Consider the following 26,551-nt stretch of genomic DNA (forward strand, 5'->3'; position numbering starts at 1 on the left):
ACCACATGCTTCTTGAATGAGCCTAGCGAACAAGCCCCGCAAGAACACTCTGGCTCTTCAGCAGATACAAGGCGATGGTCGGAAACGTAAACGACCCTAATTTTACGGTTTTTCAGAAGCAGACATTTCACCAACAAGTTTGGTCGCATCATCCAGCTCTTCAAAAGCAAAAAAAGAAAGGTCAAGAGGACAGCCTCTAAAACTTCAACAACCGGAGAGTCTGTAGTCGCACTAATCATCCAGCATGCAGAGCAAGACCGCATCCCATCTCCACCACGACCAGATATTCAAATTGGACAGGTGTCACCTCCTAATCCCCGAATTCGCTACTATGAATCTGAATAAGAAAGAGAAATGTCAGATGGGATGCTGAAAATGGGATTTTATGATACAAAAACTACCGAAACTTTGCAAACTTTCATTGATTTTTAAACTCAATTTATTCATGTATTCGCTCCGTGAATCCATTCCTCGCTTAATTTTTTATAATTTAATTGTTGCATTTGTCTTTCAATTCCAGTATGGATTATCAGTACCCATATCTGACGCTTTGATGTTAAGAATTAACAATGTGTATTTGCACTACAATTCCATATAAATTATGTCAATTCAATTATTCATTTTGTCATTCGCGATGCTTATCCAGGTCACGTTTATGTTAATCTAAATCAAACTCGTTCACTCAATTCATTTAATTTGCATTAATTTGCACACTTTAACTTATTTGTGTTGATCTCTAAAAAATGTACATACATTCCAATTTTTTCCTATCATGAGGGATATGAAATACCTATGGATGTATAACTAGATATGGAAATTCATTTTTGCACTAATTTATGATTACCCTCTATTTTAATATTTATATCATACATTTTGTAACAAAGGATATGATGACTTTTAGTATTCACCTATATAGCTATTCCCGCTAGTCTACTAAATTATTTCATATATTGTTCACACTTCTTATATTATACTTATCAAAATCTTTCTTAATCTTCTGAGTTCAAGTTGCCTTTGTAAATGGTCTTCAATTTCACTCGCTAAATTTAGTTTGGATTCGCCTAGCGATTCCACTCCGTAAATTTAGCAAAGTTCACTTAGAAACGGAATTGTAACCCGATTCCACTGTATAAAATAAGCACCGCATTCGCATCGCGAATACAATTCAAATAGCTAAATTCTAAGCTATAACACCTCCTCAATCTTTTGAGCGAAAGGTGGCAAAAATAATAGTATCAAATCCCAGAACGGGAAGGACGGGTTGATATGATTTTACCAATTTACATAGTTTACTAACCAGTGCAACTTTGTGGGTTGTGAAAATCTGGATCTTAAAACTTTATAAAACTATACTCCAACTCCGAGCCTTATAAACTGCTTTTCATAACCTAAAAACCATTTCTCTGATCAAAATAATTTGCTGGAAACCAGTTTTTGTGAAGATATCCCTGTATATTTCAAGCAACATTCCAATGTCAATTGGGGTTTAATTTTTTTGAAGACAACTTCGCTGCTGCCTCAATATAATACACCCTCTTTCCGGTCATAATCTTTTCATGAAGGTCTCTCACCAAACCATCATTATCTAACAAGAAACGCAGTTCAGTAATTTTATCCCTAGTTCTGTGCTTCGAACAAATGTTTGTTTTACGTATGGAGATGATAAAATTTTGATATCGAGAGCCGTCAATCAAAAATTGCTGATATTGAATAGTACAATCAGCTTCTTACAAAGCACATATATTGCAATGGCAGTATCCGCTGTTCAATAGAAAACGAAACAATTCGATATAAACGTTAATCTTAACCGAAAACTTTATCACAAACTTCCGTGTTGCTTATCCCAATATCTTCCTTGTTGAGAATCGGAAGCAAAATGAAGACAAAATGGTTCACTTTTTTTGTTCAACGATCATTCAGCAAAATCCTGTTATCAATACTCTTAGCTCACAAAAATCATGTGTAGAACTATCAATGTTCTTCGAAGTTTTTCTGTCTTGCTCCGGCTCAAAAAGGCATGCTGATCAAACATTTCTTGGCCTTAATTACTCAATACTCTCCCTGCAATACTCTTCCAGAAATTTTTCAGAACAATGTGCTTCTATAAAAAAAAAGATGCGCTGCTGGTGAACAGCAACTTAGATATATAGATTTTGCTAGATTTTGAAAAAATAAAATTATAAACTTGAGCTGTCGAACCTACGAATCGTGTCTGTCTCAAAGCAATTATAAGCCCCACAACTGGAAAAGCAAAAATTGCTCCAATAAAAGAGCTCCAACAAGATATATTGTCCAGAAGATATATAACTAAGATCAGCACACAAATCTTGTTACGGCTTTCTAACCCCGACCACATTTTGTCAGCCATTACGGCCAACGGCACTCCATGTGTGCTATAAGAACAAACACATACGACAGCCGAGAGGTCTTATAATGAGAACAATAGTGTGCAGTAAATTTTGCTCAATAATCTGAAGTTATTAATTCACAAGTTGACACTTCCGTCTTATTCAGTAATTGTTTGTATTGCATTTTTACAACAAGTCGCGCAATTGAATGTTATAGACCTTCGTCTGAAACTCATAAAATTAAAGAAAAAGAAAGATTTTACTAAGCGTCAGCCAGCAGCACTAGATAAGACCGTCACTTCTCCTTTCAAACAAGCCTTATCACAAAAAAAGAGGATAAGTGTGGTTGTGCTCTGTCAAATGCAAAGGACAGAAAGTTTGGATAGTACGTCCAAAAATAGCCAAGTGGGAGTTCTATTCATTCCTTTGACGTTCGTGTTGTTTGAGACTTTTTCAGGACAGTTAGTAAATGATTATGGGTTGTAAGCGAAAGTTGCAACCTGTTGTTTTATCTCTAGCTTTGAATAAGCTATATCAATCAAGTTTTGATACATCTAGGTCTGTAGGTCTCCAGTTTTGGTGATTGCAAGCGATGTAAAATTATAATCAGATGTGAAACGCGAGCAAGCCTTCGAATCCTTATTTTGCCCTTCATGAGCAGAGTCTTCTTTAATGAGTATATCACCCAATGAACGAGGAGATTCAACACTGATGAGAATTCATGTCTCACCCAAATGGGAGCTCAAGACTTTTTGTGTGATGGTTTGGGTTGTGAAAAGTTGGCGGGAAAAATTTGGATGCGAGAACAGGAGAAATAACTCTAAGGAATTGTACAAGAATGCAGCTAGAGTAATTCCAACGGACGCAAAGGTTTGATTTATGCGTACATTTTTTGCATTTTATTATCCTTTGAAATAATTTCATTACCTACACTTTTTAACACTTGCTAAATAATTACGTTTTTTTTTGCTGGTAAGCTGCTAACTTTCGAAAAAGTTCTGATTTTTTTGTTCGTTTTTTGCGCTTTTTTCTTTCTCTCATTGATTTTGTCAAGATTATTGTATGTTGTGCGCATTCTAAGCATGCGTAGAAGAATTAATAATGTATTTTGTAGTTAATAATGACAATTTTTGCGACACCAGCTATAATGTAACTAGAAAGTTAGAAAAATAATTGTTTTTTTTTCAGTTTTTACTTTTTTTGAGCATAAAAGACCTATCCTTTCTTGAGTGACAAAGTATTATGTCGCTGTGAAAATGCTGATGACGTCAATAGTTAATCTAATTCCTTGGATTGTATTTCAGGATTTTTTCAGGCTCGGAATGATTCAATGATTCATCTGATAAAAGTAAAGTTCATTTCTCCTCCATTTATTTCCTGACCGAAATGTCTGATCAGGTTCAAATCAAGCCAATGTGCAGAAAGATTTTCGCGCGAATGTCAAGACAAATAGTGTAATTTCCTCTGAGGATAACACAGTGTGCATACAGTCAGATAAATTTTGAATAATGTTAAGTATAGATAACGAAAAAATCTTTTGTTAAAATAACTGGTATAGACAATCCGAAGTCTAATCAAACCACGTGGACCCAAGAAATGATTTATGATCAGATCGAAAAAATTCAAAAACTGGCTTTATCAGACCCGTTTTGGTTCTAGAAGTGAGTTGTCTGATAAAGTAGATAAAAAATCAGAACAAACTGATCAAAACAAAGCAAATCATAAATCGGCCTCGCGACAAAGTAGATTTTAAACTAATTTTAATCAGAATCTACTGTCCAACCAGTCACGATCGTGTTATATGGTTGCACAAGGCCCTTTTCCGCGAGTCGGGACTGTGTGCCGCAGAAATTATCTCATTTTTTTCTAACTACCAATTCCAGATTCGCCAAATTAGTACAACCCGTTTCTTCTTTTCTTTATTGTTCCAGCCAAGACTATATATACAAATGAGTTTTTGTTCAGCCAATTTTCGCCAATCGATGTATTCATTAGAAAGCCCGTCCAGTGTACAAGAAATAACTGAACAGATTTCCTTGAATTTCGATTTTTTCCACGGAGTTAGCGAGGTTTAAATTTTTTTGTGAACATTTGGTCACCATTTTAGTGGTTATTACTCACACTTTCTTTATATTTTAGCAACCTTTGGCCAATTTGGCCCAAAAAGTTTTTTAAATTTGAAACTAAAATTGATAACGATAGTGTCAGTTTCACAGTTTCACCTCTAAAAAGAAAAATCTTGCTGAATTGTTTCATCCAATTTTTTAGCTAAAATTATTGCTAATTATTGCTGAAATTATTGCTAAATTATTGCTAAACTCAGCTTTTTTTTCATCAAATATTGTGTGGAAAGAAACTATTTAGTCCACGTTGTTTCAATTTGCCGGATAAACACACCTAAAAACTACTTATGTATATTTTTTTGAGAGTTTTTGTGAATTAACAATGGGCCGGTTTTTAGCTACTCTAACTCCATAATGATGCAAAAAGCATCATCCAATCTTGTTATATTGACTTTTTCTCACAGTGTAATTTTTAGAACAATAACGTATTTTTAATGGACAAGAGGCAATAGCAAGGCTAGATTAGGCTTATCATTGTTTTGAATTTCATAGAAAATTGGATTGTAATTCCGGTTTTTTGTAATCGTATTATAAGTTAGGGATAATTCCAGGTCTTAGCGGTTTCCTATGAATGAGAAAAGTGTTTGAAAAAAACAATTAATTTATTAATTTCAGTTGATTGTTGAAGTTTTTTATGACTTTGAAGTCAATCATTTGTTTTGAAAAACTTAAAAACGTAATTTCTAAATTTTAACGTTGCTGTTATTTTTCGTCTACTTGTTATCTAGTCTCAAAAATTACAGGTCGCATTTTAAAAGGCAAAGTAAAATTTTTAGTGCTAAAAAACAGAATTGAGCATATCTAAAGCTTTTAATGCGTTGCTTATGGTTTTTTGGCTTCGGTACCGGTTTTTTTGCAAAATTTCAAAGTATTTTGTTTATTTCTGTCTATTTATCGTTCTTTTTAGAGACGTATCAAATATTCCGATCAATGAAAGACCTCAAAGATTTTTTGAAAAAAAGCGCGCTTTTAATTGTTTTAGTTGCTAGCAATTGTTTTTGCGACATTAAAATTAAATAATTTCGATTGACACAACTGTTCTATTAACTTTCCCTTTTTGTTCTTTTTTATACTACTTGTTAACTAGTCTCATTACTCAGTGGTCATATATTTCAGAGGTCATAGTTGAAAAAGGAGCAATTTATTTGTTATTTTTTCTACGGAATAGATTGCTGCTTCAACGGCTGCGACATCGTTTTCTTGCAAGGTTTAGCGGAAAACTTGTTTTTGTAGACTTGCGATATATTCTGGATAACCACACGTGCCAGTCTCTATCTATTGAGGTATGAATGAACATCGAGTTATTTGAAGATTTCAATTGATATCCAATGGTTTTCAGGTATAAAAATTATTTGTTTTCAAAAGAGATAATTGTATATTTTTTTAAATTTGCCCTCTGATCTTGTTTGTCTACTTGTTACCGAGTGTTACCGAGTTATTAGGGACTGGTCGCATGTTTTTTTTTCGAATGATGTACAAATCGTTTTTTAGGTTTAGGTTTTACCTGACGTTATTTTATTGACGTAGTCTATTGACGTGAATTATTTTGACGTAGTATTTGTAATCATGTAAATTTTTTTACAGAAGCGACATCGAGTTTTGGATGCAAATGTTTGTTGTTGTTATTTGATTTTTTGATTGTCTCGTAGTCTGATTAATGAGAGGTCTCAGCGGCCCTTTAAAGTGGCATATTTACTTTTCTAAATGATACAAGTAGGAGGCAATTTTTTTTTCATACACCAATTTATATTGAACAAAACTGGACAATGAAGCCGAAAATGTGGTTAAGCGGGGTCAGAACATCATGCAGGAACGCACAGTACCGTGCCTCCTTGTTTCATTTCTTTTCAGTGCCTTAACCCATTTTTATGTAGTTCACTTGAGGTTTCATTGCCGTCCGTAAAGTGGAGAAGTAAAATTAGATGCGACTAAACATCATTTAAGTTCTATGATAAATTTGAATTTATCTCTTTTTCATCTAGTAAAGTTACAGAACATAACTTATCTGTTGTACTTATGTTGGTTATGTTCATCAAAGAAGTAGCTGTAGTCAAAATCTCAATAAATTCAGACGTTCAAACGTTCAGAAACCAGTTTTCTTTGGTTCATTTGTTTTAATAGCTTTTCTTTGCTGAAAGTAACTTCATTATGCTTAAAGTTACTTTATTTTTCGGACCTCAGTTGTCGACTTTCAACGTGTATTCTTTCAAAAATCCGTCAAAATGCGCAGCGATTAAGTCTACAACATTGAGTTAACAATAGAAGAATTTTGACAGATATTTTGAGTTATTCTCTAGCTTTTTATGAAAAGGTTAGTTTTCAAAATATTGTTTTTATTTATTTTAATGCCTTATTTTAACTCCCTATTTTAACTCCACAACTACTAATGAAACCATCAAAAAGCAAGCCGTTTTTGAAAACAAATGGTTGAAGATATACTGGCTGAAATTGAAACTAAACCAAAAATTGAACAAATTGCCAAACGGAATTAAACAGGCAACATTTATTTGTAGGCCAAAATTTAGACATCGAGGCATGTATTGGTACAAATCTTTATGTACTCAATTTTCTATTGAGATATTTTTGATGATATCACTTTGTTGATTATCACATCTCTGTTCCCTCAAAATACCAAAAAAAAACTTAAATTAGATGAACTGTCCAATTTGTTTAAATTGTAGATAACTGCATAAATTGTAGATAAACTAATCAATATCTTTTGAATTGACAGAAATTCCGCCGTAACTCTTCCACGATTGATTAGACAGATTATAGGAAATTGTCTATGTAATCAATTTGCAATTGCTAATTTCATTACAATTCACTGCGCTATTTACAAATTAACAAAAAGTAGAGGTAATAAAATTTAATCCAATAGACTTCAGTTTAGTACGCTGGTGAAATCAGTTTTCTAGTCTGAAACTATGGGCGTTACCTACGCAAGGTCATATCTATTTTTGTTCAGACCCTAGTTAAATCTGGACGGTTACCTGCTAAGATCTTGCAACGCTCTTGCAAGACTCTTGTATGATTATGCGTCATCTTGTACGGACTGTTACAGTACACTTACCAGATAACCGCTGATCTTGCAAGGTCCATAGCAGATAACCGTCGACTTTGTAAAGCTCGTGCCAGGCATCCGTCGCTTCAGAAAGGTTCCAGACAGAAAACAATCGCTCTTGCAAGACCAACATAGCTAAAAAGATTTCTAAAACCTAAAAAATGACCCCAAAATATACCTTAGAACGCGCATACTTGGCTCAAACAACATATAACACAAAACATTGTCTCAGAAAGCATGCGAGCTCAGTAACTATTTGTACAAAATAGAAACCTATAAATCGATTTCGATATATTTGTTGGTTTTCTAAAAAGATACCAATTATTTCGGCTCTTTTTCAAACTAAAACCCGACACAAAACTATGCATCAAAATACATCATAATCAAGCTAAATAACGTAAGCTATATCAAGCTAAATAACGATGGTATCAGCTGGAATTGATCCCCTTTATCGCAAAAAGGAAAAATCTGTGGCTATTTTATGCAGTGTGTCATTATCTATCATCTGTTTGTTTGGTAAGCATGAAACTGTCTGTACGGTGACCAAGCTTGTTGTGTTTTGTGTTGAGAGGAACTCTAGCTAACAAAAAATATTTTCGTATGATTGATAGAAATGTAACTGGAACTCTTATTTGTACGACTACAACAAAACGCCAGTCTATGGCTTTCATTTTGAAGTCACCTATTTGTGGCCTTAGTCTACAGCAAACTTTGTTTTGTATTTTAAAATAAAAAAGCATTTTAATGACTTGTTAACGCATCTGTGATGTAATTTCTGTATTTTGCTTCTCAGTTAACTTTCTGGTGCAAAGGTGCTGTTTTCGTGCTTATTTTTTAAAAAATTACAAATGATACAAATGATAAGAAGCCATTCAATGCTTAATTAATGACATCAAAATATGGCCACGAAACTTGTAAAATGAGCAGCATGCAAAATTTGATTGTTAGCTATGCTGACAAACACCAATATTTTTTAGTTAGCTCAATTTGTGTTTCAAACTTTTTCGTGGTGAAACTTTTCTTTCAGTTGTGCTTTCCAATGAAACAAGATTTTTTAGTGTTTTAACCAAAAATTTTGAATTCCTTATCTGGTAAGATTCTTGTAAGTTTCGTACCATATAACCGTTGCAATCGTGAGTTTTTGTAGATAACCGTTGTTTGAAAGACTCTTTCAAGATCTTAGCAGATGAACGTCCTAGTTCTTCTAGGAACTCCACTTAATGTGTGTGTGGGAGGGGGGATTATCTGATCAAACTCAGTTTTTAGGCCAATTTTGACCAACCGATATAATTATCGAATATATTTGTTAGTGGCTTCGTTAAGGAGACCGCCAAGCGTGAAATATTTATTTTGAGAGTTTTCAATATTATCGGGGTTATAAAGTGTCAGCAAACATTGATCTTCACTATTCTTGTTTTTTTGCACAACCAGTTTATTCAGTAAACCATTACCAAATTGGATATAGCTAGGACTGCTGCAAAGTTATCAGATATTAGCCTTAAGTACAGCTCCGAAAATCTCCATAAACTAAACAGAGGGCCAGTTGAGTTGCTACTAAATAAAAAAACTATTTGGCAGTTTTTCAGGTCGGTTTAATGCATTTATGCCTTTTTTCAGCATCTATTTTGGAGAAAAAGCCACGGTGATTAAAAAATCACCTTCAGTATCGCTTCACGATACCGAGGGTGATTTTGTTATCACCATGGATTTTTCATACTAAGTATTTGATTTTTAACGGGTTTCTGTGTTCTTGTTACCATCAAAAAAGATGTTTCAATTCAGACAAAAATTACTTGTGAGCAGTTTTTTCAAATTTTTTTTGAAGTGAAGCAAGAATTATTATTTATATAAAATTTTAGTTTTTTGATTTTGTTATTGATTATAAAACAAATTTTTAAATTTGCCATTATCTTTCGTTTTCTGTTGTCTCTAAAAAACTTTCAAACTCAATGAATTTTTTTAAACATCACGAAGTGATTATTCAAAATACTTTAGTTTTTCAGCTGATGTTAGTTTACCTAACTAAATTTAGTTTCACTGAGATCTTCTAATTTCGAACAAATTTACTAGCAGCAGATATTGCCTCAATTTGCTTTTATTCAAATGTCTTTAAACAGTTTTGTCTTTTTTTCGTTTAATTTAATTTGAAGTCAATGTTCAGAGCCTTGTAGACTTAAAAAGCATAAACTTCTCAACAATTTTAGTATTTGTTTGTTTTTGCTACTAAATTTGACGCCATTTACTGTCAAAAAAAACTTCCGACCTACTTTTGTTCCGACCCATTTTAGTGGTGGAGGAATTATATGCTCAACTGGGTATTTTTGTCTTTTTTGAGTCAATTGATTGCTAACGATATTTTCAACAAAAAAGTTGTGAACGATATAGTGTTATCATTGGACACCTTGTCAAGCATGTAGAATTTCAAATTAAAAATTCTTTTCTTACTGGAGTTACGGTGGTTTAAAATTTTGGGATCTTTTACCTAAATTGCGGCGTTTTGTTTATATTTGCCTTTACTATTTGCTGAAATTTGATCTTTTTGGTATAAATTTGATGAATTTGTTAACAAAAGTGTTTTTTTATTGACTTCTAAGATAAAGGACAATTGATTAATTGTTTGAACAGACTTTTTTTGGTCAAAAGTCATAATAAATAGCACAATTGATACTTCTTTAGCTCAGTCAGTACATAATGTCGGGTAGTGCACACACGGAAACTGTTTTTAACAAATTATTTTCTTAATCAGTTGCGGGCTATTTAAGCTATTTTTCAACATCTGATTTACTTTTTGATGTCTGTAGTTGATGTTCTTTTTTAGATTCATAGTTTATTGTAATATATGACAGATGTCGCTGGTTTTTTGGAGTTTCGGAGGCGTAAATGAACCTACTCATTGCTTTTATTTGATAGTCTATGGTAATTTTGACATTGAAAATAGTTAATTTCAAAAAGTATAAACGTATTTTTACTTTGCCTACTGGGTTTTTTGTCTGGAAGTAATTTATCTCAATATAGAAAGGTCCCATAATTTTTTGGTGACATTTAAGTGATTTTTTAGCTTATGTTTTTAGATGCTATTTTGACTCTGTTATTAAGTTGTTTTTTAAAAAATAGAAACTGTATTTTGGTCGTAATTAATTATAGTTCCCATTTTTTTGCTGTCCGTCTTGTTTTTTTGTCGGGCTAACAGCAGGTATAATCGGTTCTCTATAGACGTTTGATTCGTTTAGTGGTTTGAGATCAAAGTAATTTTTTAAATGAATATCTCAATTAACGTGTCCAGCTCTTCGATCTCTTCAACATATGGAGACAATTAGGTCAAAGATGTGGTTGAGTGGGTTGGAACATTGATGTGCCCAGACACATCACTGAACTTCATTTCCAATCAGAAAAGGTTTTTAGTTTTCATTACAAAGTGACTTGTGAGGTTTGTCAGACTGATGTGATTGTTTTTGCTATAGTAACAAGCGTTTTGTTGAATGCAGCTAGGTGTGTGTGCATGGGATAGATCGTTACGTGACTTGAGTTATGGTGTTTTGCCGAAATTGTTTACCGTTGTGATCTCAATTAAACGTGTTTTTATTTGAAAAAATGCCAAAAGTCCTCTCAATGGGCAACGTTTATTTCTCTTGGGGGCCATGAATTCACAAATTGTTGTGTTTTGCACCGAGACAAAATACTTCCGAAATATTTTTTGAATTTCACAACCCTTGCTGCTTTTCATATCCTTTGATGTTTTTCGTCTTTTTGTTGCTGAATGGAACAAAAAACAATGCTAGTAGGTTTGTTTTGCAATAAATAGTATGAAGTGATTACTAATTTTGGTTACGTGCTCTATTACCATTTGCCCAGCTGATGTTCAAAATTATATTATTTTGTTTGTTTTATGCTTTATCGTTTTATTTTTTAATTGTTTAGCGGAGTTTGTTTACGTTAGCATATTCAGCAATTCTTCAACAATTTCTGATTTGTTTTTGGTAATTTTATCACTAAAAATTTTTGACAAAAAATGAAACTTTTTTTCCAGAATTTTATCCGCTTTCTTTTTTTTTTTAATTTTTGCGTATGTATGGTCATTTGATTTGTTGACGGGGTTGACAACCAAATGCTGATATTACCGTTCAAATTCAAATGTTGAGTCCAATCGTTTTTTATTTGGATGATGTTGTTTTCTTTCGTGTTTGTTTGATAAAATTGCTCTGTTTTTTTTTTCTCTGCTTGCAAAAAGGTTTTAGCTTGACTCTTTTTGAATCAAGTGTCCCTTAAATTTTTTGTCAAATTTAGTGAATTAAAATATTAAATTCACTGGAATCAACATCTGTCCGTTTTTGAGAATCCATTAAGTATCTTTGGGAATCCATTACTCTGTATTACACTGAAAGTATCCCTCCCATCTTTACTTCATTTGCAGACGTTTAATCCAAGAATGTGGATGGGCGGTGTTGGACATTACGTGCGGGTATTATCGATCCTATTTGTTATGGCTCATACTTATTTTTTGTGGTAAATGATATGCTTGTCAAGTCCTTAGCAGAACACAGATTCTAACCTGTATTTTTTTGGGAAAATGAGAGGCAAAAATTGATCTGGTTAAATAATTATAGTTGAGCATTAGGTGTCCCGCGTTTTACCAGATTAATGGGTAACATGATCAAAATACTGACAAAAGTTGATTTTTTACACGAAATCAAAGAAAACAAACCCTGCGAGATGAAGCCCGTAAACCCAGGCCGTAAACCCGAAAGCACTTAGGTCGCGGACAAGGGGTCCAAAGCGACAGAGCTCATAAGCTCATAGTCTGGACAAAAATTTGGCTGTCTTTTTCCGTTTGGGCCATATCTAAGTCTAGTGTGCTTGGTCTGGTCCATACCCAATTTTGGTCCGGTCGATTTGGCCCATACCTTAAAATTGGTCTTTTCCGTTTGTCCCATATCCATATTTTCCGGCTCATATCCCTATTTTGGTCTATTCGGTCTGACCCGTACTTCTGGGTCGGCTTGGCCTTGCCCGCGCCAAGTTTTCGTTCAACAGTTGGTTTCGTTCGGCAAGTTGTATTCGGTTTTGCCGATACCTGCCAATGCCAATCACACCTCCCCCACCACAACTCTGCGACCTATGACCATCTGGCCCATACATTGGGTCCCGGATCTAATCTCAAGCTATAACTCAGGCATTCTGGCAAAGTTCCAAATATTTTTCATACTTTCTTCGGAATTCTGCTTCGGATTCAGGCACGGACATTAAAAGTTAATTTGGAAAGTCTCCAGTTTAGAAAAATGGCTTCTGGGTTTACGACACCAAGGATAAGGAACCCATATGCCACTCTTACCACTCACGATGACAATGATTGGTGCTGCAGTGTTTGTAAGGAAAAGTTCAGAGATAAAAGAGTTCTTCCTTGCGGACACTTCATTTGCGGACCCCTCTCACACCCGTGCATCAGACGAGTCAGGGAGGAGAATCAGGGAATATGTCCAGTAGAAGGGTGTGGAAATGTAATTCCTACAAATTTCAATCCTTTCAGAGCACCTCGACCGCAGGAGAAACAGCCCCCGGCTACCTACAGACCAGCCACTCAGCCCAGTTTCTACGAACAAAGTGGTTTGCATAAATATTGTAAAACTGTCTAAATCATTGTGAACAAACGAGATTTTTTGGAGCAAACACTCTGCGAATGAAACCACTTATAAAAAAACTAGATCTATAATAAATGGTGTTGGGGGTGTTCGGGTATGGCTATACAGATACAAGAATCCCCCCTCAATTGTCGAAACTCATTATTTTTATAGACTCCAATTTTTTGATATTTTTGTTTCATCTCCCCGTGTTTTTAATCCGCGTTAAGTACGATGTGTTGTTATAGCATGTTACTATGTACAAAGTTACCGTGCACTGAGGGCGTAAAAGTAATATGAACACTAAGTTTTCTTGGGAAGGGGAGGGACCATTTTTAATCATAAATTGAACGAAAAAATTGGCTATAAGATTAGCATATAATTTGTATGAGGAAACGTCTCCCCGCAGTTTTAAAGATGTCATCGTATTGCTGTAAGATCCTTTAAACTTGCTAAATCTATTGCATTCTTGTCATCATTTTTGAGCAGCTTTGCGTGCTCCGACCAAAAACTTCACCAGTCGGACATGATTGTGGGATTTATAAAAGTTAAAATAACTTTCTAATGCAATGTGCGTCTATAGATTCTTATAAGTCTTCTCAAGCTAATTCAAACGTTATAAAATTTTTTATATATTAAAACTTTTTTGAATGAATTTTTTAAATGTAGCTTATTCCTCAAACAAAACTTAGAATATAGTTTAGGAAAATTCAAATGAGAAAATGTAATTCACTTGTAGAACTGATCGAGTTTGTAAATACTTGCAATGCATAGTTATGCTAACATGGCGTCTTGAAATGTAGTTCGAAATTCAGACGCAGTTTAAAGCCTAGTTTAGAATTCTTTACTTTCGGTAAAGCGCTTACTGTTTACTTCTTATACGACTGTTCCTTCACTATTATTATTTTTCGCCTTTACGATTACTTTTTTATTATATTTACCATTACAATTTTTTTAAAAAAACTTCCTTTCATGAATTCTTTTGAACTTTTTAAAAAAGAAAAAGCTGTGGAATCTTTTCTGTTCCCCCCCCCCCCCCCCCAATAGATGCATATTTTTTGCGCGCCTCAGATGCACGCGTTATATTTTTATGTAAAAGTTTACTGTGTAATGGCACGCGCACTACCCGGGTCGAGGTTTGGCGGTGAATTTTCGTAAGAAATGCGGTGAAATGCGGTGAAAAAAATTTTTCACCGCGTATTTCTTAAATCTTTTTGCGGTGAATGCGGTGAATCGCGGTGAATTATTTATTTTCACCGCGTTCTCAGTATTCTTACAAAAAAGAATCGTCCCCACACGGTTTCGAACCTCTGCCCTCCTATATGCCTTCCACTGTTTAGTCCACTGCGCCAACTTTCACTTGCATAATTGAAATTTCTTGTGAATTTAAATCAGATTAACTTTGGAAATCATATGCGGTGATTTTTTGTAAGAAATGCGGTGAAATACGCGGTGAAATTTTGTAAGAAATGCGGTGAAATCTGGTGAATTATTTTTTTTCACCACATTCACCGCTTTCACCGCATTTCTTACATTATTTTACCACAAAAGTTGATGCGGTGATTTTTTGTAAGAAATGCGGTGAATTTTGCGGTGAATTTTTGTAAGAAATGCGGTGAAATATTTATTTTCACCGCATTCACCGCAACCTCCGCATTTCTTACAAAAATTCACCGCATTCACCGCATTTCTTATAAAAAATCACCCTAAAACCTCGACCCGGGTATAACAGGGGTGGGGGTGCATAACGTACAGGGGTAACGAACGAAAAAGATCCTATTTGAACCATTCAAAGATCCTATTTGTGAACCATTCAAGCATCACCTTGTTTTCCGCTGTCAATTATAGATTTTGTCGGTAAGTATTTATTCTGAGAACTGAGAACTTGATAATAGAATTAAAATTACTTCATTAGAAAGTAGGAAGTGAGTGATTCTATTTCAATCAAATTTTTGCAGTAGAAAAAATGGCTCAACCCGGGTCGAGGTTTTTATAACGAGTTTCTATAAGAAATGCAGTGAATGTGGTGAGTTTTTGTAAGGAATGCAGTGATTGCATTGAATGCGGCAAAAAAAATATTTCAATGATTTTCACCGCATTTCTTTCAAAAGTTGACCGCATTGGCTTTTCACCGTTTATTGAATCTGATTTAAATTCACGACAAAGAGCAAAGAAGAAAGTGAGAGTTGGAGCAGTGAAATAAGAAGTTGAATGCATGCAGGAGGTACGCAGTTCAAACCTCTGTAAGGAAGCTGCTGTTCTGTAAGAAAACTGAGAACGCGTTGAAAATAAATAATTCATCGAATTCACCCCAAAAAGATGTAAGAAATACGCGGTGCATTTTTTTTTCACAGCATTTCACCGCATTTCTTACAATAATTCACCGCCAAACCTCGACGCGGGAAAATGGCGTGATGTTTTTCCAGGAATTGATTTTATGCGTAGCTTTTTTAGTCAAAAGACTGCAGAGGTACATACTTAAGCATTACTTTAAAGTTGCGAAGCAATTCTGTGAATTTAGAAATTTTACCTCTATTGGCAATGTTGAAACACTCTCTGCAACGGCTGCTATCATTGTGTTTCACGAAGAAAGTTTTACACCGCCCATTCGTTCTGAGTGGTTACAAAATCTGTCCGGATACTTCGTTTATGCAGTTTGCTTTTGTAACTGTATATCTGTTCTGCTGTACCTACCTTTGATTTAACTACTTTTACTAACTTAGTTTTGGATTTTTTGTCAATTGAACTGGGTTCACAGATCACACAATACGGTATCTCTCTGTTTCTTCCAGTTCAATCGTTTTGATGAAACAAATCAGAGGCAAAAAAAATATGCCTGAGAAGTGTTATAAAAAATTGGCTTCTAACTTAACCTTAGGTGTGTGTGTGTGTATGTGTTGCAATTTTCGCAGAGTGCTCACGAGTTGAAAATTGCAGATCAGGACACAGAAAACTGAATTTACTGTTCGAGACGTTTTCGATACAAGACACAATATCAGATAGAATATTGCTCAAGACAAATTTTGGTATCAAGACACAGTAAAGGTCAACAATTTTACTGCTCAAGGGTTTGGTTTTGGCAAGACGCAGAAACAAATACACTGATCAGGAGTATATTATTTCAACAATTTTATTGCTGAGTTTATATGCTAGCTCCAGTTGCCAGGCTGAAAGAACAGAATTTGATAGTGAGTTTTTATTTTCGTTGAGTTCGCTTACTACTTTTTCTGCTCAAGTGGCATGCGTGGCTGTTCTTGATTCGCTTTACACATTTTTCTCGCTAAGGGGATGGATAATCCGGATCGAAGTAGAACACAGTAATAGTTTTTGTCCTACGCATTTATTTGGATCTGTTTTGAATCTGCGCTGAATTTTTACTTCCTACGCAACTTTGTTATTCCTTAAGCTCAGCTACAACATGGCCGGTCCTGTTTTCTTTCGTGAAAACATCATTGCCAGTTGGTAGTACTGGAGAGAGTTTCACTACTGGCCTCTTGTAGTATCCATCTTTCATTCGGATTTTCGCCGATTGAATCACTCCGTCGGAACCTTCAAGGGTTTGGGCTATTCTAACTGGATTGTAATATCAATGTTTGTCACTAACTTTCACTAACCACACAAGATCACCCTGCTGAAAACTTCTGTCCGTTTTTGTCTGCCATTTCTTTCGACTCTTCAACGTTGCAAGTACTCTTTTGGGAATCTGTTTCAGATGAGGTCTGCGTGAGCTTGTGTTTGTCGGAAGAGCTTTCTATGATCAACAAATTGCTCTGCATATGATAGATACGGTAAAAAAAAGGCTCTTGTTGCCAAGCAGGAAGTGGTTTGGATTAATAGCTTATAAATTGGTAGCATCAGAATTGACCGGTGTCAGTGGTCTAGCACTCAGCGTCTGTACAGCAAGACACATCGTGGTTGACAGAACATCCTCCCGTGACTGATCGATTGCCCAGCACTGCGTATATTGCCTTCTTGCAACTCCTAACCACTTTTTACCACACTCTTCTAAAGTGTGGTGCTGCAGGTGGGTTGAACATCCATCTGATACCTTGCTGAATCAGATACTCTGCAATTTGCTCCTTGATCCATGCTGCTATACACTTTGCCAACTCTTTTTTAGCTCCAAAGAAGTTTGTCCCGTTATCGGTAATCATTTTGACCGGTTTGCCTCTTCGCGCAATGAATCGCATAATTGCTTTCAGACAACTACCAGTGTATAATTTTGCTACAATCGCTATATGTACCACTCGTACAGTAAGGCTTGTAACTAGACAGCACCAACGCTTTTAGTTTCTTCGACCAATCTTTACTGTGAATGGTCCGAAATAGTCTACACCCACATTCGAGAACACAGTTGATGCGACTAATCGTTCTACAGGTAGATCTGCCGTTACTGGTGCCTTTGTTTAAGCTCTTCCTTTTAGACATCTAATGCATTTGTTTTTGATCGATCTCAAAGCATATCGTATTCTTAGGATCCAGAATTTCTGCTGAACTATGTTTCTGACATGTTCAGTGACTTCGTGATGACTATTTTTATCTTCACTTTGCAAAAAAAATTCAATTACATGGTGCTTCCAATGTAACAGTATTGGATGCTTGGTTTTGAAACTCAAATGACTTTTACCTACTCTGCTTTGGGCACGAATAAGTCCTTGCTGGTCAATGAATTGTGAAAATTGGATGGTTTTGCTGTTTTTTGAATTTTCCTTTTCAGCCTTGAGAGATTTCATCTCTTCAGCAATCTGTTCTAGCTGCAATAAACTGATGATGCTTGCTCGTGCAACTTCTCTTTGTTCAAAATTTAGTTTTCGTGTTGCCGGCTTGTGTTCTTTAAATACGCGCTGAACGTATGCCATTGTATTACTACTCGATTGAAATTGATGAATCGTTTCAAATAAATCTTCGGCTTCTTCTCCTCAACCTTTGCTGAGAAGACCATTTGGTCGTTTTTTACGTCCTAAGCAAATGTTGAATTCTCCTGTTCAGGACATTCCGTCTCTGGTTGCTTCAACCAGGCCGTCCCAGTGAGTCATTCGCTTCTCCTAAGTTTGTCAATATTGATCGCTCGTGTCCCGATGTCAGCTGGATTGATAATACCACTCACATGATTCCAATGTGAAACATTAGTTGTATCCAAAATCTCAGCTACTATTTTTGCAACAAACACCTGTTGCTAACGGTGGGAGTTGTGAAACCATTGCAAAAAAGTAGTGGAGTCTGTCCAAAAGTTAGAGCTGTGAATCTTCCGTTCGTCTTCTTTCTTTATCTGCTCTATAAGTCTCAACGCCATCACTGTTGCTTGTAGTTCCAAGCGTGGTAAGGAAGGGTGTCAAATCGGTGCGACTCTGCAGTTTCCGATTAGAAATGCTAAGTCTGCTGAGTATTCTTTGGGCTTTGAACGTAGTTATGCCACTGCGCACATTGTGTCATCAGATGCGTCGGCAAAAACATGAAGTTCCATGTTTTCCTTGGCTGTTCTGAAGTCTATTCTATCAACGCTGGTTTCTGCTAATTCTGGAAGCTGCTCTTTCCACTTCAGAAACTCTTCTTCTTCTTCTTTAGGTTCTACTGAGTTGTCCCAATGTTGTCCACTTTCGGTCCAGATTTTATTCAGGAGTCGTCTCATTTGAACACTGAATGGTGCAAACAGCCCAAGAGGATCAAACACTGATAAAACCAGAGACAATATCTTCCTCTGTGTAATTGGGGTCTCAACGTCTTTGCTTGTACTTTTACAAACCTCGAGACAATCATCGGTTATCGTCCACTGAAGCACGACCCAAGCACTTTTCTTGTTGGGTTCTACTTCAACCCATTTTGTGTTGCTGATTAATCTCAAGTCTTCTGGGATTGCATTGGTTACCACGTCGCTGTTGGTGATCCCCTTCTTCAGTTCAAATCTATGTTTCGAGAGAAAAGGTTGCAGTTGTTTGAAAACATTGGTTGCTTCATCGGGTGTTTCCACTACTGACTTGTCCATGTAGAAGTTGGTTTGGATTGTTTTTGCCCGCAATAATAACTCGTCCTCGTTATCAATCGCTACCCGCCTCAGAGCCTAGTAGGCAAATGTTGGTGTACTCTTTGCTTCGAAAACATGACGATGATACTCGTAAATTTGCACAGGTTCATTCATTGTTGGTGGCCACAGGAGCACCTCTCAAGCATCTCAAGCACCTTTTATCTCGTTCAGAAAACTGCACTTGCAGAAACATTGATTCAATATCTGCGGTTAGGGCTATTGGTCCCTCTCAAAATCTGAACTTTGTTCTAATCAATCCGTGTAAAAGATCGGGTCCGGCTAATAGCTTGTCATTTAGGCATACATCGTTGTACTTGGCTTCAGCGTTGCATACATGACGAACTTTACCTGGTTTGTTGCGGCTTAGTACTGGATGGTGCGGCAAATACCATTCCTTTCCGAAAGTGCCTCTGACTTCCAATTTGCTCAGGGGCTTCACAAATCCTTTTTTAACATCTGCATCAATTGACTGTTGATGCATTTCTTTTAAATTGGGGTCCTTTCGGAGTCTTTGTTCCAATGAGTAGAGTTGACCAAGGGCTGAGCCGTAGTTGTTTGCAAGATTGGGCTCTGGTTCACTCCAGGGCGTGATTACTTCGTACCGCTTGCCTGTAAACTTTGTTGTGCTCTCAAGAAACTTCTGAGCTTGCTGTTCTTTCTTTGATTGACTTGCAACCTTTATTTTGGAAGCATTACATTCTTTGGCCAACCATGATTGGTAATTTTCTGCCATTTCACTTCTTCTTTCGAGGCGAAATGACAAACATATTGACTTTTCTTGCCAGTCATGGCACCAATGACTGCCCATCTTATTTCTGTTAAGACGGCGAAAAGCTTACTTTTTTTCCATTCTTATAGCCCAATGGACGTTGAATTTTGTGAGCGTCGAGTTAGTGAGAACATTCAGGTGTCTGAATTTGTTCTTCAGTTCCTTGTAATCATATGTTGTGTTAACCAATGAGATTCATGGGTGTGCAAAGGCTTCAATCAAATGCACTTTTGAATGTAGTCCCTTTATTGTGATTGGAACCTGCTCTGTCCTCAAATCTTGCGTCCCATGTATGCCAGTTATGTTCAAAGTTACGTCCGTGCCTTTGGCTTGTAGTTGATCCTTGACACTTTGATCGATGAATGATACTGATGACCCACTATCGAGGAAAGCAAATGTAGTCAACCTGTTACCACCGTTCTGCACCGACACCGGAACTGTTTGAAGAAAACTAGTAACTGGTTACTCTGGTTGATTGTTGCTGCGCTTACATTAACTGCGTGACTACCCTCGTCCGTTTGGTTTTCTGAATGTAGCACTCTGTTGTGCTTTTTGGTACATCCATTTATACCGCACGCCACGGTTGCACGTTACAATTTTTGATTGCATGCCCTTTCCCCTGACATCCATAACATAAGCATTCTTTCCTCACTGCTGCATAGCGATCGGTGACATTCATATTCTTAAATATTGGGCAGTTCCATGTTTCATGAGTGCCATCCGCTAGTGGACAGTTGTTGTTTTGCATTTGCTCCGTTTCGTTAGCATTTGAACTCGCACTAACAGTGTCAATTTTGAGAGTTGTTTTTTTAGCTGTTGTTCGATCATCTTCGTTACGTTGATTGATGGCATTCCTTCATGGATTCATTCGAGCTAACAACCTTCCAAGGAGAGTGAGATCGCACTCGTCAACGATGAAGAACCACTTTTCGTTCAAGTTTGGGGGCAGTTTTTCAATTGCCACTGGCAGTGTTAAACTTGAACGCTGGATGCCCTCATAATTGTATTGCTTCAGTACATTAACTAGATTGCTGATTGTCTTTGAGTAATTATTTACAGCCATTCAGTCGTGCATTTGAATTGGTTGTTGTTTGCGCAATGGGTTAAGCTGAGCGTCGACAATTAGGTAAGATCACCCAAACTTCCGTCCCATGAGTTCCCACGCTTGATCGTAAAACTCTCCGGAATAGCCCATTCCTGATATAGCTGACTTTGCTTTACCTGTTAACAAAGTTTTCAAGTGCTTGGAACATATTCGACCTCTCCGGCCACTCTAGGTGGTTTTCGTCCAATGAACTCGACTTCAACCTTGGTAGTTGAATAATACTGCTTGGTTTAGTACGAATAAATTTGTCTTGTCCCCGGGCTGAGCTGGTATGCTCTCCGCTTGGTGACCGTGACTTGAGTACAACCTCAAGAGTGAAGCTAACCCTGGGATAATTGTTGTCAACTCTGATTTTCGCACGCTCAAAACTATAATCGTGCAAGTTGGAGAATTTGTCCGAGTTATCGAGCCAACCGGAAACATCTTTGATTTTTGGGGTTTCTCAGTTGAATGGTGATCTACTTCGAATACTAGGGACTGCACTATCATCAAAATCTGATGCTCTTGCGTCAAGAGCTTCTTTCTTGTATTCCAGTTCCAGTGCACCTTCTTCTTCAAAGCGTTGCATGTCCATTTCAAGCTCTTTCCTTTTCAATTCGAATTCAATTTTCTTCAACCTCATTTTTGAGGCAAAGTCTTTCTCTAGAGCCGCAAAATTTTCTGCCTTTTTAGCTCGATTATCAGAGGAGGCCTTTGATTTGTTTTCCTTGTTTGGGTTTCCATTTTCAACCGTGCGTTGAGAAACTCCTTCAACCGACTGTGAAGTCTTAGCGGCAGTTGATTCTGCATCGCTTGTCAATTGTACGGTTTGATTCTGTCGATCTATCAGTTGATTCTGTTTGTTTCTCCGTGAATGTATGGTAGAAATCTGCGTTGATTGTTTACAAGAGATTTGGTACATTGGCTTTGTAAAGTTCAAACAATTCAGGATAACAAAGATTATATCCTTGCTTCCGAAGAAGAATGCAAAGAGAGTTGTCAAGCTTCAGTAGCTGTTGATGAATTGTCTTGAGTTTCCTTGATCTATCGGTGTTCCTGATTAGCTCCTGGCCCCCTTAGTTTTTGCTTCGAGTTGTTTTTGGCAGTTGTCAATATGTCTATGCAAAATGTCTTGACTCCGTGACGGAGTCATTTCGTTTGCACTTTGGGACTGCAGCTTGAATCTCTGAATTCTTAATATAAGATTTCCGTATTGAAAATCGCGGAATTCTTAAGATTTTCGTGTTAAAAATGGCGGAATTCCTAACATTTCCGTATTTTGGTATATTTGTTTTAACTAAGCCTGGCTATTCGACTTCTAGTTCACTTCGCTCGGCTTTGCGTCGTTGAGTTGTCTGCTGAGTTTTGTTTTATTCGTTGATGCCTTTAGCACTTCACTTGTTGAGTTGGACAGCAGTTTGTATTTTACTGTCCGGGTCGCTGGATCAAATGTAACGACTGCTCTCCTTGTGCTTCAAAAAGAAAGTTTCACACCCCAGTTAGTTCTGAGTGGTTACAAAATCTGTCCGAATACTTCGTTTATGCAGTTTGCTTTCGTAACTGTATATCCATTCTGCTGTATTTACCGTTGCATTAACTACTTTGACTAACTTAGTTTTGGATCTTTTGTCAATTGAACTGGGTCCACAGATCACACAATACGGGATCTCTCTGTTTTTTCCAGTTCAATCGTTTTGATGAAACAAATCAGTGGCAAAAAATATATGCCTGAGAAGTGTTATAAAAAATTGGCTTCTAACTTAACCCTAGGTGTGTGTGTGTGTGTTGCATTTTTTGCAGAGTGCTCACGAGTTGAAAATTGCAAATCAGGACACAGAAAACTGAATTTACTGTTCGAGACGTTTTCGATACAAGACACAATATCAGATAGAATATTGCTCAAGACAAATTTTGGTATCAAGACACAGTAAAGGTCAACAATTTTACTGCTCAAGGGTTTGGTTTTGGCAAGACGCAGAAACAAATATACTGATCAGGAGTATATTTATTAACAATTTTATTGCTGAGTTTTAGCTCGAGTTGCAAGGCTGAAAGAACAGAATTTGATTGTGAGTTTTTATTTTTGTTCAGTTTGTTAACATTTTCTGCTCAGGTGGCATACGTGGCTGTTCCTGATTCGCTATACACATTTTTCTCGCTAAGGGGATGGATAATCCGGATCAAAGTAGAACACAGTAATAGTTTTCGTCCTACGAATTTATTTGGATCTGTTTTGAATCTGCGCTGAATTTTTACCTCCTACGCAATTTTGTTATTCCTTAAGCTCAGCTCCAACAACTTCAAATTTTCAAAAAATACATTTTTGGACTACTTCCTATAGCCGAAATAAAGAATTATTTTTTCAAATGTTTCCCGAGGTGCCAAGTGATAGGAAACAAAGTAAATATGAAGTTATGAAGTTATTCAAAATAATCCCTTTTAAGTAGTTCATAACTTCATCGGACAATTGTCGGAAATCACTCAAAATTTTTTTGTTTTTTAGAATCGAGCGTAACACTTGGGAGTGGAACTCAAAACCATTCAGGCAGAGAAAAAGAGAATGACCCGAGACTCAGTGAGTTCAATTTTTCCCTTTTTTCCCAGATGCATTATTTTTAATTCCACAACCAATTTTTCTCTCTTTTTTAGAACAAGCCACTTCAGAGCTGAGTAAATCTAAGATCAACCTCTGCAGAGTCCACAGAATGTCACTTGAGTTCTACTGTTCCAAATGTATTGAAAAAATTTGCCTAAAATGTTGGACTAGCTTCCATCTTGACAAAAGCAGACACGATGTAGCACCCCATGTTACCCAAAACGACTTAACCGATCGAATCGGAAAGTATAAAGATGAATGCGAAAATACGTCTGACATCATGAAGAAGTTCGACATTGTTCTACAAGGTGCGCGTGATTTGAAACAAAAGTATTCCGGATCATTGAGGTCAAATGCAAGTAATAATTTGATGACCGTCGATAATGCTCAATTGCAAGATATTGTCGAACACCAGAAACAGCATGTTAACTCACTTCAAGCAGTATTAAACATACAATTTAGCTTGCTCAAAGAACAGCTAGAAAATTTGATACCAGCTCAAGGTGAATCGGTTTCTGGTCCAAGATCTGTTGCATGTGAACCAGTGTTGCGGGACCTCAAATCTGTCAGGGCAAAAGTTGTGAGTGAAAACATAGTGGCTTGTTCACAAGCAATTTATAACTCGACCAAACGAGAAATTCTATGCCTGGAACAATGGCCCGGTACTGTTCGATCGCTAAGTGTTTACAATAAACAAAATAGAATGGAACTGGACCGAACCATGGAATGGGATAAAGTTAGGACAGACAAATCGGAGCTGAATGAAATTGCAATGGCAAGTGACAATATTTTGTATGCTTCAATACGCAATAATATTAGATGGAGAGTTTCAGTTCTTAGACAAAATGACCTGAAAGAAGAGAGAGAAATTGACACGAAGGCTGTTAAAGAGCAAGATGTAGAAATCTATAAATGGCGTTTGAATGCTCGTGGCAAAAACCTAGCAATTGTGACCAATTTAGATAATAATAAACAGAAAGTTTTCGAATGGCAGTGTGCTTATGTTTACTTTGAAGAGACATTAGCTCACATTGTACCACTTTATATCTCAAGAAGTCAATTTTCATCAACTTTTTGCTACACAGGACAAAATTTGATTCTGGAAACGAGGAACAATGCAATAGCCGCTGTGTTAATAGATAGCAGTTACTGTAATCTACAGAAAGATCTAGTCAGGCAATCTCAAATTCCGAGAGATGTTGAAACTCCGAAAGTTATTAAACACATCACGTTGCAAGATACAAAAGAGATCCGAACGTTAGTGTGGCTGGACAGAAGCGATAATGTAGAAATGAATTCCGATGGATATTTGTTCGCAGGTGACTACACTTACACTGATGCGAACAAGAGTTCAGTTTATCAGCTGAATTTGGACGCGATGATCGATGGCGATGAAGTGACCAGTTATAAGGATTGGGAAACAAAATCTGTGTTCCCACATTGTGTGATTGACAGTTCTACCTTATTTGGAATAAAAGGAAATTTCTCATTTAAAGGGAATCCGTCTTCATTTTTACTGGAGTACGAATGAAAACGAATTTGTTATTTTTTGTTAATAACTAATTTTAAGTAATAATAAATTGTTTCATATCGAGTGAGCACCAGTTTCGTTTTCCTACTAAGCCCCCCCCCCCCATTAATCCACATAAATATAGTCGATTTGGGGCAACTATATTTAACAAGCCATATCTGTAGTCCATGCAAACTTAACAGCCATATATCACGCCATGAGAAAATTAACTCCCCACGCACGAACAGTGCATTCAATTATTCAATACAAACAGTGCATTCTTAGTAGAGTACATTTTTTCGAGCCACTTAAAAATCATCACGTTTAATGAATATTTGATTAGCCATATCCCAGACCCTTGATATCTATGTTTTAATGTAAGACTATTGAACTCAAACTTGTCGAAAGCTCAACAAAAACAGTTAACCATTGATCCTGTGTCCATAGAATATATTGACAATGGCGCCCAAATACGACATCGTGCTCTCGTTCATTAATATTGATTTATTTAACCTTTTGGAGGTTGAACTGACTATTACGATTACCATTAAGTACACCTGCAACCGTCGTACAGATCGTCGAAAACAAATGAAACATTTTCAGTTCGCAACAGTTATTCAGTTACGGGTTATTATTTCTTTAAGTTTGTTAAGTGTCTCGTAAATGGTTTGTATAGTTTTAATACAATCTTCCAACAATCTCATGGTCAATGTCGTACCAAAGTTGCAACATCGTTTTTTGTTGCAATTTTTTCTAAAAGGCAATTTTTTTTAGTACTTTTTACGAACAATTTTGGGCCCTTGGCGGTAATTCTCTCCAATTAAATATTGCTTACCCAACTAAATTTTTCAAAAGATTTTTGATCTCTGAGCTCCTCTGTAAATAAAAACATTTCTGAAGATTCAGATGGTCTCTTGCGCTTATTGATACAAATTAATTCGAGAAACACCTTATTTTTCCAAAGTGGTCCCTCCGTATTTCAAGATATAGTACAGTGTGAACAGAAGAGTTTAGACACCAGCAACTCTGATGCAATCGGTTGAGGTTGTGTGCAACTTTTCTTGGACTTCACTTACTATTTGTTATTCATTTTTTATTTCCGGACATTTTCTGCATCTTCGGTTCAATTTTGTTGTGTCTGGAAAAAAGATCTTTTCAGATGCTGTTTGTATATAAGTTTATATTTTGAATTGAGTGTTTTCTGTTTCTGTCCACGGCAATCCGGCGTTTCCGGGCACAACTGCAAGTGTAATAATTTTAGCGTTTTAATGGAGAAAACGAAAGGTGTTTAAGAAGTCCCAAAGTTTGAGAATTATATGCTGATTGACAAAACTTTTATGGCATTTTCGGGCCTTGCAACCTTCTGCGCCATGACACATATTAAAATCAACCTTTTTGTACGTTTTTACTGTTAATTTTATGA

The 26,551-nt window shown here is 36.3% G+C and overlaps 1 protein-coding gene across 2 annotated transcripts; it reads left to right on the plus strand.

The window, feature by feature from the left end:
* Nucleotides 1-6,644: 6,644 nt before the first annotated feature.
* LOC142346207 (uncharacterized) lies at nt 6,645-25,212 on the plus strand. Of its 2 annotated transcripts, none has more exons than XM_075398719.1 (4): nt 6,645-6,782; nt 12,800-13,133; nt 23,526-23,597; nt 23,672-25,212. In XM_075398719.1, the coding sequence occupies exons 2-4, from the start codon at nt 12,809-12,811 to the stop codon at nt 25,147-25,149; spliced, it is 1,875 nt and encodes a 624-aa protein (XP_075254834.1). In that variant the 5' UTR covers nt 6,645-6,782; nt 12,800-12,808; the 3' UTR covers nt 25,150-25,212. The 2 variants fall into 2 exon arrangements, with proteins under 2 accessions (XP_075254834.1, XP_075254835.1); XM_075398720.1 differs by having other exon boundaries at nt 12,800-13,130.
* Nucleotides 25,213-26,551: the final 1,339 nt, after the last annotated feature.

The sequence above is a fragment of the Convolutriloba macropyga genome, chromosome 9 (assembly GCF_964194025.1).
Source record: "Convolutriloba macropyga chromosome 9, txConMacr16.3, whole genome shotgun sequence".
In the NCBI taxonomy this organism is placed as follows: domain Eukaryota; kingdom Metazoa; phylum Xenacoelomorpha; order Acoela; family Convolutidae; genus Convolutriloba; species Convolutriloba macropyga.